Genomic DNA, 14,522 nt, shown 5'->3' with positions numbered 1-14,522 from the left:
GTTAGAAGACCCAAGTTTTTGGCTACTTTGCATGCTCACCGTCGAACTAACTTTTGTTTTTAAATATCTAGGCCTCGTCTAATTACTTTTTCTTTTTATTTAAAAGAAAAAAGACTCTCTAAGTTTGTTCATATTAGTTTTCTAGGTTTAAATAAAGGAAATTATGGACGAATGCAATATATTTCTGCGAGGCGCTGCGCTATTTTGAAATGTTAGGATTAGACCAAGTTAATTAGAAGCGAGTTTTTTTACCTTTATTTTTATTTCGATACTAAGTTTTAATAATATCTATTTTGTTTCCTAAGTTTTTTATAAGCTTTTTAACTATCTCCTCCTTAAAAATATTTAAATTTGTTCAATCACTTCCACATTGAAAATGATATCGATGTATTTTATAATATGCATACGAAGAAAATTTAAATTACCACAAAGGGAGCCATGGTGGCTCAGGGGATCGAGCATTTGCCTTCCAAGGAGGTGACCCAGGTTCGAATTTCAGCGGAGACTGGTTGATGCAAGTTCTGCTCCCGACTCGCGCTGACCACAGTGTTTACATAAAATATCCTCATTGATAAACAGATCCTTAATTAGAATCCCCTTCTCATCGGGCTAACTGCGGGTGGTTTTCCTCTCCATGTAACGCAAACACTGGTTAATCCATCCAAAAAGTCCTAATTTGTCCCAATGCTTTATCTTGGAGTTCCCTTGTCCTCTGGGTTAGTTTAAAATTACAGGGCTCTAAAGCGGAACATTTATAGTTATAAACTCAGGATTAAGTTGGCTGTCCAAAGCCGATTATTAAATAAAATACCCATTAAGGCAGTCGGGATAACCCGGATAAGCCGTTTGCTTCTTCAGAAGCGAATGCTCCATCCGAGATGGCAAAAGTTCAAATCCGTGAAGTAGCAGGTTGATTTGTACACTGCTCCCGGCTTGCAATGATCACAGGGTCGACTAAAAATATCCCCAGTAGGTTAGAAGCCACCTGACGTCAGGCTAAACATGGGAAGTTTTCATGCCTCTCCATGTAACGCAAGTTCAGGTTATTTTCATCAGAAAGTCCTCCGCGAAGTCGAGTTTGTGGCAATATTTTTTATTACTGTCCGCAGATTCTATTTAACTACTACATACCTGCTACCTTTTAACCTTTTACGCTTTTCAAAAAAGTGTTCTCCTTGTGGTAGTGAAATGAAAATTGAGATGGCAGTGTAAGCTAACATTCAATTCACATTTAGCCAACACTAACAACACAATAAAATAACAAGCATGCCTGATATAAATATGTTTAAACTAGGGGTAGTGTTATGTTATTTGTTAAATGTAAGGGTAGTTAAAATCAATTTCAAATAAATTTGATTTTTAAAAAAAAGCCAAGTAGGAATTTAGAAATCTTACGACTGCATTATAAAAATAGAATATTCACGAAATACGGAAGAGCTGCATCATGTATATCAGACTGGTCAAATTGAGGAGCAACCCACCAGAAGCTATTGAAAATCGAAGGGGATGTTGGTCCACTAGCTGTGCACCCGCATTGCCTTTAGTCTTTTTTAAGTCTTGTGCTTTTCCATATTGTCGACTATTTCCTAACTATGTCTGTATCTCCATGAGTCATATCAGATCCCATGAATCACTAAGAGCCCACCAAAGCTGGTACTGAGTAACAAGAACAAGTCTAAGTATGGTTTGTCTAAAGTAAGAAAAACCCTAGTCATTCGTCTGGACCCGTGGCAGTGATTGTGGTAACTATTTCAAGAACGTATAGAATATGGTATGGTATAACTATTTCAAGAAGGGGTGTGACGTCATTGTTTAAAATTGGATTAGTCGGAAAGAGAAAGAATTTTAGGTCTATTGCGTTAGCCCTAGAGTGAAGGGAATATACCGTCCATGAACTGCACCATTCCTGTTTCCATAGCAGCAGATGACCTGGCAGGGGGAGCTCTTACCGCAGACAAACTATAGATATGCATCTGTTTCATTGTTTTCCTTTCTTCTTGCAGGAATATTTTGTGAATAATGCTAAAATCACTCGCTCCGAAGAGTTCGCTTCCATGGAAGGATTCAAACAGCTTTTATACGTAATAGATGAAATTCTACAACCTTTTGTTTCCAGTAGATCCCTCCCACCCACAGCTTTCGAGCTTTTAGAAAAACCAGATCTCTATGAAATCCGAGAACCCCTAAGGTGAGAATTTAAGATTATTATTTATTTATACCATTTTATCAAGAGCAAAGCAGCAAGGAGAGAAATTGAAAATCCATCTCTTTGCAAACTGCCGCCGTCATTTGTTAGCCTTATTGCATTGGGCCTCATAGCCGGCTTAAAAATCCGACGGATTTTTCCCCAAAACCGCCAGGAATGAAATAATTTATTTTCCAGTTTTTGCTCTTTTCCATCTTGATATATATTTACTTTCAGCCTTTCCTAATGGGCGTGTTATTGCGAGGTGACGTTGGCAACTTGCAAAGAGCCTGTATTTTCCATTTCATGGACCACTTATGACTTTGGGAATAAAGTGATTTCCTTCCAATGAGGTGAACCTAGTTCAAATCCCAGGCTGCTCAAATCCAGGAAATGGCTGTTCAATCCGAGTTCTGCATCCGGCTTACACAGACCACAGTGCTGACGTAAAATATCCTCGGTTGTAGACGGATCATGGGTTAGAGTCCTCTTGCAATCAGGCTAACCATGAAAGGTGTTCGTGGTTTTCCTTTTTAGCAACCCAGATGCGTGTTAGTTACATCAAAAAGTCCTCCACGAAGACCGATTTCGACCGATACCTGATTTAGGAGTTACCTTGTACTCTAGATTGCATTCAAAATTACAAGGCTACGAAGTTGAACATTAGTTGTCGGCTGTTCAACGACCATTATAAAATAAAATAAAAATTAATGGAACTAGTTCAAATTTTGATCACTAGACGAGAAAAGGGCATCATATAGACCACAAATCCGCCTTTTTAACATACCTTAATGAAATCATAGAATATGCTTAATGTGCCTTTCATTTTTGTCTAACACGTTTTTGAAAATGTGTTAAATTGATTTCAACTGTAGCAAGTTGGTTTTTTTTCGAACTATAGCAACAACATGATATGATATGCTTGATTTCAATTCATTTCCATATAAAAGGCACTTTCATTTTGTTCCTTGCAGCGCAATAATCATCGCTTTCAATTTTTTTTTCTTCTGTAATGGCATGGTGTAGAATGTTTTTATGCAATGACTGATTTTTAGACTGTTTCGTTTGACTTTATGTGTAAACAGCGACCTCTATCTCTTGAAATGTGAACTATTTTTATTTAGGATTTTTTTTTCACTTGTCTTATATAATACTTATTACAAGACATCATTCCAGCAAAACTGTAATTCGCCCTTTAATGAATAAAATTGGAGTGAGTCAAACTTATCCCAAAACCGTAATAATTAAAAAGTAATATTCTTACTTCTAAATACTTTCTGGAAATTCGTAAAAGAATTGTAACTATACATATTTTGAATTGTAAGAGAGAAACTTTATTCGAATTTATATTTCTGTAATATCTCTTTTTAAAAAATGTTTTTGTCCCATACTAGTTGGCCAGTGTGGACAAGACATAATTTTTTTTTCACTTATGTTTGTTTTCATTAATGCTTAGCTCCATACATATCGGTTTATGGAGACAAACATTAGTCAGAGCCAGCGCAATAATATTAAACATTACAACGAGCAATAAGAATAAGATTAAGAACATTCATTAAAAAAGAAAATTTCAACACTATATAAAATTCTATTTCAAAGGCCAATTACCATATTAGAAATCTATTTATAATAATTTTTTAGTGGAAAAATTTTAATTAAATGGAATAGACTTGATTTCTTTTTTTATATATATTTGTCCTTTATCTTTAGAATGTTGAAGCTGACTCTGAGAAAATTTGAAGTTCAGTAACAGAACTGAATCAAGATTTACTTATATTATATCATTTAATTTTGTTCAATATTTTTAGTGCATTAAATAACAGTACATTTAATATTTAATTTTTTTTTCATAATTTTTAGTGCATTTAATTACCGAGTAAAACAAGAAGAACTAAAAGAACTATTTCAGCGAGAAGGCAACCACACATTTTTCCTCCCAGTTGGAGCAGGAACAGGACACAGCTTGACATGGAGCAGGAACAGGCAACAGGAAGTTGACAAATGGGTAAATAATAAAAAATAATTCCTTGGGTAATTGCACTGAGAGAAGATTTTAGTGATAGATTAGGTTTGATGACATTTTGATGACATTTAATGACATAAGTTTTAGAAAACTACCGGTTATGTAGTTATTTAGAAAACATTCTTTTCCGGTGAAAATTAATTCGAAGAATAAATTCATGTTCTGTACTATCTTGCAACTTAATGTATTCTTTAATAAAGTAATTAAGTGTTTTGATGCCAATAAGCCTGTTTTTACTTTAAACCATGATTACCATATTCCATTGAAAAACTGTGTGAATAAAGCTTCCTAATGACTTTTTTTGAGAATTTGGGAAAACTTCTGACAGTTATTTGGAAAACATCTTTTTTCCAATAAGCACTATTTGAAAGTAAAAATTAATATGCAATACTAGCATCTGACCGTTATGAGCTTAATATGTTCTTTAACTGAATAATTTAATGTTCTTATACAATTAAGGATGATTTTCCACTGCGCTCTTCAGTTGAAGAGCTGTGTGGATGAAAGTTCTTTAACATATTAGAGAATTCGAAAAAACTACAGTCAGTTAATGAATAAACTAATGAAAGCTAATTAAAAGCATTAACTGATATTCCATATTAGCCTTTAAGCATATTCTTCCATTAAGCTCTTGAAGAGCTGTGATGGTGAAAGTTTTGTGTGACATTTCAGAGAATTTGAGTAAATTATATTTAAAGTTTATACGGTGACTGTTTATATTAAATATTATGTCATGTTTTAGTTTCTTAACCGAAAGCTTCTGATAGGAGAAATCTACAAATCTCCAAAACCAATTTAAAGTGTTCACGACACAAACTTCATATTTTGGGCATTTAACTTCATACCACATTACAGGTTTTCGAGGATCACTACTCGTCGACTACTTGTTGCTAAATTCACTTAGAGCAGCACTCTTTCACCCCAAAAACATTCATAAGCTTTTTTCATCCACTGTGATCTTGAAAATCTAAAGACTTAGCAAAATAAATCAATTTTATATAGTCAATAAGACTTTTTAAAAAAAATAGAGTCTCGGTGCTGCCATCTAGTGTGGTAAAAACTAGACGTCCAGATTAACATGACCAACGGTATCTCACCCATTGTGGTGGTCCTGAAAGAGTGGATACCACCTCTGGAGAACGCACTAGGTCTGCTCATCGGCAAGACGGATTGTGCAGCTCATTGGAAGTAAAATTAAAAAAACTTTTTAAAAAAAAAAAAATTTCCTCGGGAAATATCGTTTTGCAAAAATGCCTCTCCGTCAACAAGGCTCTTCGATAGCTTTTTTTTACAAAGGTATTTAAAATATTAAACTTAAATGCTTATTTATCTATGAATACCATATCTCAAGATTTCATTTCAATATCAAATCTTCAGATTGTTAAAGCAACTTTGACAATAGCCTGCTTTCAACCTGAAAGAAGTAACTAAGCTTATTGTTGGAAAGAGAGGAACTCGCCAATCAGAACCAATTTTAATTGTGTGTTTTAAATAATATAATCTAATAATTTGATTTATAGACCTAATATGCATTGTTCTTTCTAGGTAATACGTGGTCATGTAATACCCAAACATGTCCTGTTTACACGATTAGTCACAGTTGACAGTTATCCTAGTGAAGCTTATGACAAAGATATTAAAGTAGAATTATCCATCATTAACGAATCAAAAGCGTTGGGGAACTCATACGTTTGTAAGTTTTTAACGATTATCTTGAAATCCACCTTTATATTGTTGAGAAGTTTAAATATATTACGTGTTTCTTACTGATCACCCTTAATCTTTGCCAAAAATGATAAAAAACAATTTACACATTAGGAATTGCAAATTAATATTTAACCGTTTGCATTCGTATTAACTTTATATATAATTAAGTAAAATTAAGACATATAAAAAATCTTTACAATTAAAATATAAATGAAAATATAAATGTGTGTTTGCAAAACAGTACTTCATCAGGGGACACACTGCCTGCAAACACACTGAAGCCTTTCTGTTGTTAGTGGAATTAACCAAAACTAACAGTGGCCCGAGGCACTGTTAGTTTTGGTTAATTCCACTAACAACATAATTGTCATATTGTCAGAATCAATTTTATACATAATTGTCATATAGATCAGAATCAATTTTATACATAATTGTCATATTGATCAGAATCAATTTTAGCTAAATAGACATAAAATGTTGAATAATGAACAAAATCACTAAATCACGTGATTTGTGATGAAACGGGGACCCTCAATGACGAAAATGTTTCCTCAACTCGAAATCTCATCGTAGTGCATTGATAGAGATTGTTAACTAATTGTTAACTAAAATAACGATAATAGAATAGAGACTAGACAATTGTAATTAATGGGGTGAATTTATCCTACCAGGTTGTATGGTGGTTAAGGTATTTGCCACGTTCTTGGAAGATCCGGGGTTCGATTTCCACTTCGGGCATGAGTGTATAGTTTATCTTTCTGTTTTTCTATATTTACAGTTCCCGCGTTAAAGTGATCGTTATAAAAGTTAGATACAGTAAGCACTACACTGTATTTTTTTTTTAAATAGAATGACGAAATACTTCTTTAATTTTGACGAAATTCGTTTCATTGAAAAAATGAAGAAAGTTATTTCGTTAGATTGACGAAATGTTTGCTCGGAGCGTATACCAGGAAATGGTTTCATCAAAAACGAAGAAAGTTTCGTAATATTAGAGTATCTATGCCTTACAGTGTAGACAAATAGCAGCAAAGGTTTAGGTGAAGTAAAAGCAAAAACGCTTTTGAAATTTAAAATAGTAGCAGTTCATTTACGTCGCACTAGAGCTGCAGAATGGGCTATTGACGACGGTCTGGGAAACATCTTTGAGGATGATCCGAAGACATGCCATCACAATTTTGATCCTCTGCAAAGGGGATGGCACCCCCGCTTCGGTAGCCCGACGACCTGCACGTGAAGTCGAGCACTTTACGGTAGAACAGTTTAACGAGGACCCATACCGCACACCCTCGGTCCCAACGCAGACTGATCCAAGTGGGTCACCCACCCGCACACTGACCGCAGCCAGTGATGCTTGACTTCGGTGATCTGCTGGGAATCGTGCCTTAACGATCAGTCCACTGCGGGACCAAATAATAATATATAAAGGAAGACAGAAAAATGTATGATGAACACACTATTCCAAAATTAAAAAACAATAGAATAAATCGAAACTCAGTTTTATTTCTAAATTCAAATTATCTAACGATCAATCTCAAGAAATTTTAAGGGTGAGACAATGTAATTTCATCAATTTAAAATGCAATTTTTACCATTTTCTCCAAAATAAAAAACCTTATAAAAACTAGATTGGAGTGCTAACGTTAAAAACTCAGATCTCAATCCAGTTAAAAATATCTTAAGTAAATAAATAAGTTTGTTTCTGTGCAAAATAAATAAATAAAAGCACTAACAAATGTGGGTAATTTGCAGGAAAAAAATACGAAATTGCAACAANATCGTTAACGGATCGTGAATTTGTGGGGCCCTGGGCTGAAACTACTTAGGGGCCCTAATAGCCATTTTGTCAAAAAAAAATTGTTTTCTGTAGTGATGTAGATAAGCATATAGAAAAAAATAGGACAATAAAATAATTTTATTTATTTATTTTTATTTGTGTATACAAACTGTACAACATTATTGCAAAAGAAATTGACAGGTTATATGTAGTTATGTTGCATAAATTATAAAGCAACCTTTCTGCATTTTCGTGCTGCAAATTCCTTTATTTGCTCATCACATTGTAAGTCCTTCGTTAAATCAGAATTTATGGAAAGAGTTGATAAATGATTTAGTCGATGGTTTGACATTGTTGTCCTATATTTGTTTGCTATATATGACATCCTGGAGAAAGAGCGCTCCGCTTCACAGCTAGTGATTGGCAAAGTTAAAAAAATCTTTAAGATAGTATAGCAATTTGGAAAACATCAACAAGTTTCTTTTCTTAAATTACCATAAAAATTTCACTGCAAGAGGTGTAAGACTGGCTTAGGCTGAAGTAAATAAGATTTTAACTGAATGCACTCATTCATTAAATGCTCGTCTACGTGCTCTGGATAATAATAAAAAATATTACGTACACGATCTATGTTTTCCATATTTTCGTCTTGCAAATCCATTAAAAATTTGAATTTCTTGCTATACATCTCATAGACTTGGCTCCTTTTATTTAAATCCATAATCAGCTTATCCAACACAACGTTTAGAGTGTCTCTTTTAAATTTTTCTGCGCCGTATACTGAGAATTTATCTGTAGACTTATCCGAACATTTTGGAGTAATGCGTCTCTTGTTTATGTCATTGTTGTCAATTCCCACACTAGTACTTAATTTTTTAGCTTTCTCTTCGTATTCCTTTAGCTTCTGACCTGATTAGTGCCTTATGTTGTTCACGAAGTCTTTTAATGACACAATTAACTTGTGGCCTTCACAAATATCACAATTATATCAAATATCTACATATATATATCCAGGGCTCTGTATTTTTCTATTAACTAAATTAAATCTCCCCAAAATTTCTTCCCAAAAAAATAATCAAAATTGCAGTATCGAGTTTCGCTATTTTATTGAATAAATTTCGTGCCTCTTTCCGAAAATCAACTTTCTCATCCTCAAACTGAAACTTTCGAAAATTTTCATAATGTCATCATAATTATTTTTCAAAGCTTTGACAGCATCATTGTGACAAGACCATCTAGTTTGTCTTAAACTTTTTAACGTAAATTTGAGTTTTGTTTCACGATTTAACAGTTCCCACCTATGGGTCGAAGTAGAAAAGAAAAAGTATATTTTTTGCACTACTCCAAAAAAGTTCACAATTTTGGTTGCAACCTTAACAGATTAAGGGAATGAGCAGCACATGGCACACAATCCGCGGATTTATTTCTTTGTTTTAGTAGTGCTTGTACACCATTGTAGTTACCCGCCATATTAGCAGCGTTGTCATAGGATTGTCCCCTACAATTATCCAGTAGTAGTCCATTTGTTTCTAAGACGTCTTGTAGAATATTAAATAAATGTAAGCCAGTATGACTACAAATTTTAATGAAGGATACACATCTTTCATACACTTTTCCCCGAAAATAGTGTCGTAATACAATAGCAAGTTGATCATTGTGAGATAGATCTGGAGTAGAATCCACCACAATTGAATAATACTTTGTGTCGTCGTTATTTATTTGAGTTATAATTTGTTTAATTATCTGTTGGCCCATAAACTCAATTATTTCCTCATATACTGTTTTTGATAAGTACGATATTATCGATTTTGGTCTCAGCTCTCGTTGTTCAATGTGTTCACGAATGAATGGATCGAACTCTGCCAATAGCTCCAGAGCACCCATAAAATTACCATTATGTGGAGAGCCAAATACTTCCTCGGAACCTCTAAATGCTAAGTCCCTTATACTTAAAATTTGACCACTGCAATAACCTGTTTTAGGACATAGTGATAATATTCTGTTCCCTTTCTTAATTGTTTCTGAAGCTGCTTGTCTAAAACAGATCTATTTTCTTTTCGTGTCAACCACACTAACATTGGTTTCTTGTGTTCATTAGAATCTTCATGATTTTTTAAACAAGTTAGTAAACTAAACAAGTCTGTCACTTTGACGACGAGAACAGAAGTGCGAAAAAAAATTACGTAGGCGTTAAGCGGCTCGGCGGGAAGTCCCCCGTAATCGACACGAAAAAATACACTGGCCAAAAACAAGCGATGGGGAATTTCCCGTTCCGTTCGATAGACGCGCACATGCATGGGTTGATTGATCTCGGGGTTGCCAACTTTATAATAGTTTTTTTTAATATTAGATATTTTTTTAAAATTTAAAATATCACCTATTGTTTTCAGTGGGGACTGTGGGGCCCTTTGTACCCACGGGGCCCTGGGCTGCAGCCCAAAAAGCCCTTAGGTAGATCCGCCCCTGATTTCTAACTCCCGTGATATTCCCGGGCTAGAGTGTTCAGTAGTAACGCGCCAATAAGAATAAAACTAATTCATTTCTTTTGCCCGGAAAGCCTTTTATTTCTCATTTTACACACCAGATGGCAGTCCCTGGATATTTTTAAGGTTATTGTAGATAGTTAGTTTATTTTAAACTAGATGTCAGCACTAATCAAATACGTGTATAAAAAATAGGCACTTTTATGACCGTTTTTTTGAAAATTGACCGATCGTTAAGGGGATCCGTTCTAGTTGACGGATGTCGATGAAAGCTAGTAAGAGAAATAAAAAATCCATCTCTTTGCAAACTGCCGCCGTTATTTGTTAGCCTTATTGCATTGAGCCTTATAGCAGGCTTTAAAATTACACGGATTTTTCCTCAAAACAGCCAGGAATGAAATAATTTATTTATCAGTTTTTGCTCTTTTCCATCTTGATATATATTTACTTTCAGCCTTTCCTTATAGGCGCATTGCAAAGTGTCGTTGGCAACTTGCAAAGAGTCGTAGTTTCCATTTCATGAACCACTTATGGCTTAGGGAATAGAGCGATTTCGAATCCCGCATCTGGCTTGCTCAGATCACAGTGCTAACGTAAAATATCCTCAGTGGTAGACGGATCATGGGTTAGAGTCCTCTTGCAGTCAGGCTAACCATGGAAGGTGTTCGTGGTTTTCCTTTTTAGCAACCCAGATGCGTGTTAGTTACATCAAAAAGTCCTCCACGAAGGCCGATTTTGACCGATACTTGATTTAGGAGTTACCTTGTACTCTAAATTGCATTCAAAATTACAAGGCTACTAAGTTGAACATTAGTAGTCAGCTGTTCAACGACGATTATGAAATAAAGTAAAAATAAATGGAACTAGTTCAAATTTTGATCACTAGACGAGAAGACCATATAGACCACAAATCCGCCTTTTTAACGTACCCTAATGAAATCATAAAATATACTTAATGTTCCCTTCACTTTTGTCAAACATGTTTTTGAAGTGTGTTAAATTGAGTTCATCTGTAGCACGAAAGTTTTTTTTTTGAACTATAGCAACAACATGATATGTTATGCTTGTTTTCAATTCATTTCCTTTTAAAAGGCGCTTTCATGTTGTTTCTTGCTGCGCAATAATCATTGCTTTCAGTTCTTTCTTCTGTAATGGCGTGCTGTAGAATGTTTTTATGCAATAACTGCTTTTTAAACTGTTTCATTTGACTTTATGTGTGAACAGCACCCTCTGTCACTCGAAATTTGAATTATTTTTAATTAGGATTTTTTTTCACGTGGCTTATATAATGCTTATATCAAGTTTCATCGACATCATTCCAGCAAAACTGTAATTCGCCTTTTAATGAGTAAAATTATAGTGGGCCAAGCCCATCCCGAAACCGAAATAATTAGGAAGTAATATTCTTACTTCTAAATACTTTTTGGAGATTCGTAAAAGAATTCTAACTGTACATATTTTGAATTGTAAGAGAGATGGAGACTAGAATGTACAATTTGTATAGAGTTGCTAAAAAATTAACTAACCATATAAAAACATATATTTTGTTTATTTTAAAAAAAAACTTTGAAGGCTTAGTATCGTTTTGAATAGTATAAAACTTTATTCGAATTTATATTTCTGTAATAGACTCTTTTTAAAAAATGTTCTTGCCCCATACTAGTTGGCTAGTGTGGACAAGTCATAAAATTATTTTATTTATTTTCACTTATGAAAAACAACTAAAATCAAAAAGGAGCTAATGTTAACCTAAATTTATTCTTGAATAACATACGTAACAATGTTTGTTTTCATTAATGCTTGGCTCCATATATAATAGCTTATGGAGCCAAACATTAGGTAGATCCAGTGCAATAAGATTCCAACGTTATATAAAACTCTATTTCAAAGGCCAATTAACATATTAGAAATCTATTTATAATAATTATTTAGTGGAAAAATGTTAAGTAAAAGGAATGGATTTGATTTTTTATTTATATAAATTTTCCTTTATCTTAACAGTGTTGAAGTTGACACTGAGAAAATTTTAAGTTCAGTAAAGGAACTATATCAAGATTTACTTGTATTATATCATTTAATTTTTTCAATATTTTCAGTGCATTTAATAATTAATTTTTTTCGTAATTTTTTAGTGCATTTAATTATCGAGTAAACCAAGAAGAACTGAAAGAACTATTTCAGCGAGAAGGCAACCACACATTTTTCCTTCCAGTTGGAGCAGGAACAGGACACAGCTTGACATGGAGCAGAAACAGGCAACAGGAAGTTGACAAATGGGTAAATATTAAAAAATATTTCCTTGTATGCTTAATTGCACTGAGAGAAGATTTTAGTGATTGATTAGGTTTGATGACATAAATTTCAGAAAACCTCCGTTTATGTAGTTATTTAGAAAACATTATTTTCCGGTGAAAATTAATTCGAAGAATAAATTCATGTTCTGCACTAGCTTGTAACCTGATGTATTCTTTAATAAAGTAATTTAGTGTTTTGATGCCATTAAGCCTGTTTTTACACTAAACTCTTCAATAGAAGATTACCATATTTAGCTGTTCCATTGAAGAGATGTGTGAATGAAGCTTCTTATTAACTTTTTTGAGAATTTGGGAAAACTTCTGACAGTTATTTGGAAAACATCTTTTTTCCAATAAGCACTATTTGAAGGTACAAATTAATATGCAATATCTGACCGTAATAGGCTTAATATGTTCTTTAACTGAATAATTTAATGTTCTGATACAATTAAGAATGATTTTCCACTGTGCTCTTCAGTTGAAGAGCTGTGTGGATTAAGGTTGTTTAACATATTAGAGAATTTGAGAGAACTACAGTCAGTTAATAAACTGTGGGGAGCGGAGTTACAGACCATGTCAACCGTCATCTATGAAAAGGTACCCCGACATAGAGTCGAGTTAGCATGTCTTATATACTAGTGAATTGTAGTTGTAATTTTGTAGTGGTAGATACTCTACAGTACTCCCCCACTAGAATTATACCTGTGATAGAATTCGATGAACGAATACCACTAGTTGATTCATTGCTGTTTTGTGAGAAGCCGAGAGAGCTGTATTAATATCACCGTATTTTATGAGTGCTGAATGTGAGAGGTGTATTAACATCACGTCGTAGTCGCTCCCGTGTTGCCTTTAGCAGTCGAGTGTATGCAAGCCGGCGTTGTGGGTGATTGAGAAGAGACTGAATAGCAACAGTGCGAGGAGGTGGATAAACTCGCAGCCACAAGTAGCAAGGCAACTATTCAATGTGGACTATCTATCGAAGTAGGCGTTTCTGTCTAGGTAGGCGTGTTCATATCGATGTGGGCGTTACTGCCGAGGTAGGTGTGTTCACATCACGTCCGGGTCACCAATGTGAGGAGCGGAGTTACAGACCATGTCAACCGTCATCTATGAAAAGGTACCCCGACATAGAGTCGAGTTAACATGTCTTATATACTAGTGAATTGTAGTTGTAATTTTGTTGTGGTAGATACGCTACAAAACTAATGAAAGCTAATTAAAAGCATTAACTGATATTCCATATTTTGGGCATTTAACTTTATGACACATTACAGGTTTTCGAAGACCACTTCTTGTCGACTACTTGTTGCTAAATTCACTTAGAGCACTCTTTCACTCCAAAACCATTCATAGGCTTTTTTCATCCATCGTGCTCTTGAAAATCTAAAGACTAATCAAAATAAATCAATGTTATATAGTTAATAAGACTTAAAAAAGAAAATTTCCTCGGGAAATATCTTTTTGCAAAAATGTCTCTCCATCAGCAAGGCTCTTCGATAGTTTTTTTTCTTACAAAGATTTTCTAAATATTAAACTTAAATGCTTATTTATGCCATATCTCAAGATTTCATTTAAATATCAAATCTTCAGATTGTTAAAGCAAATTTGACAATTTCCTGATTTTAACCTGAAAGAAGTAACTACGCCTATTGTTGGAAAGAGAGAAACTCGCCATTCAGAACCAATTGCATGTTTTAAATAATGTTATCTAATAATTTGATTTATAGACCTAATATGCATTGTTCTTTCCAGGTAATACGCGGTCATGTAATACCCAAACATGTCCTGTTTACACGATTAGTCACAGTTGACAGTTATCCTAGTGAAGCTTATGATAAAGATATTAAAGTAGAATTATCCATCATTAATGAATCGAAAGCCTTGGGGAACTCATATGTTTGTAAGTTTTTAACGATTATCTTAAAATCCTCCTTTATACTGTTGAGAAGTTTAAATATATTAAGTGTTTCTTATTGATCCACCTTAATCTTGGCCAAAAAAGATAAAAACAATTTACACATTAGGAATTGCAAATTAATATTTGACCCTT

The 14,522-nt window shown here is 34.0% G+C and overlaps 1 protein-coding gene across 4 annotated transcripts in view; it reads left to right on the top strand.

The window, feature by feature from the left end:
- LOC107437726 (fasciclin-1) overlaps nt 1-14,522 on the top strand; it is a 480,484-nt gene that overhangs the window by 426,109 nt on the left and 39,853 nt on the right. For 2 of the 4 annotated variants that reach the window (XM_043039551.2, XM_043039553.2), the window contains exons 4-6: nt 2,004-2,188; nt 4,046-4,190; nt 5,754-5,901. In XM_043039551.2, the coding sequence (XP_042895485.1) occupies nt 2,004-2,188; nt 4,046-4,190; nt 5,754-5,901 (478 nt within the window). Of the gene's footprint in view, nt 1-2,003; nt 2,189-4,045; nt 4,191-5,753; nt 5,902-12,307; nt 12,453-14,224; nt 14,373-14,522 lie in introns of all 4 variants that reach the window. The other 2 variants (XM_043039552.2, XM_071184976.1) reach the window with 1 other exon arrangement.

Source organism: Parasteatoda tepidariorum, chromosome 9 (genome assembly GCF_043381705.1).
Source record: "Parasteatoda tepidariorum isolate YZ-2023 chromosome 9, CAS_Ptep_4.0, whole genome shotgun sequence".
NCBI lineage: Eukaryota > Metazoa > Arthropoda > Arachnida > Araneae > Theridiidae > Parasteatoda > Parasteatoda tepidariorum.
Note: the sequence above shows the minus strand (reverse complement) of the source record. Positions and strands in the feature narration are given on the sequence as shown.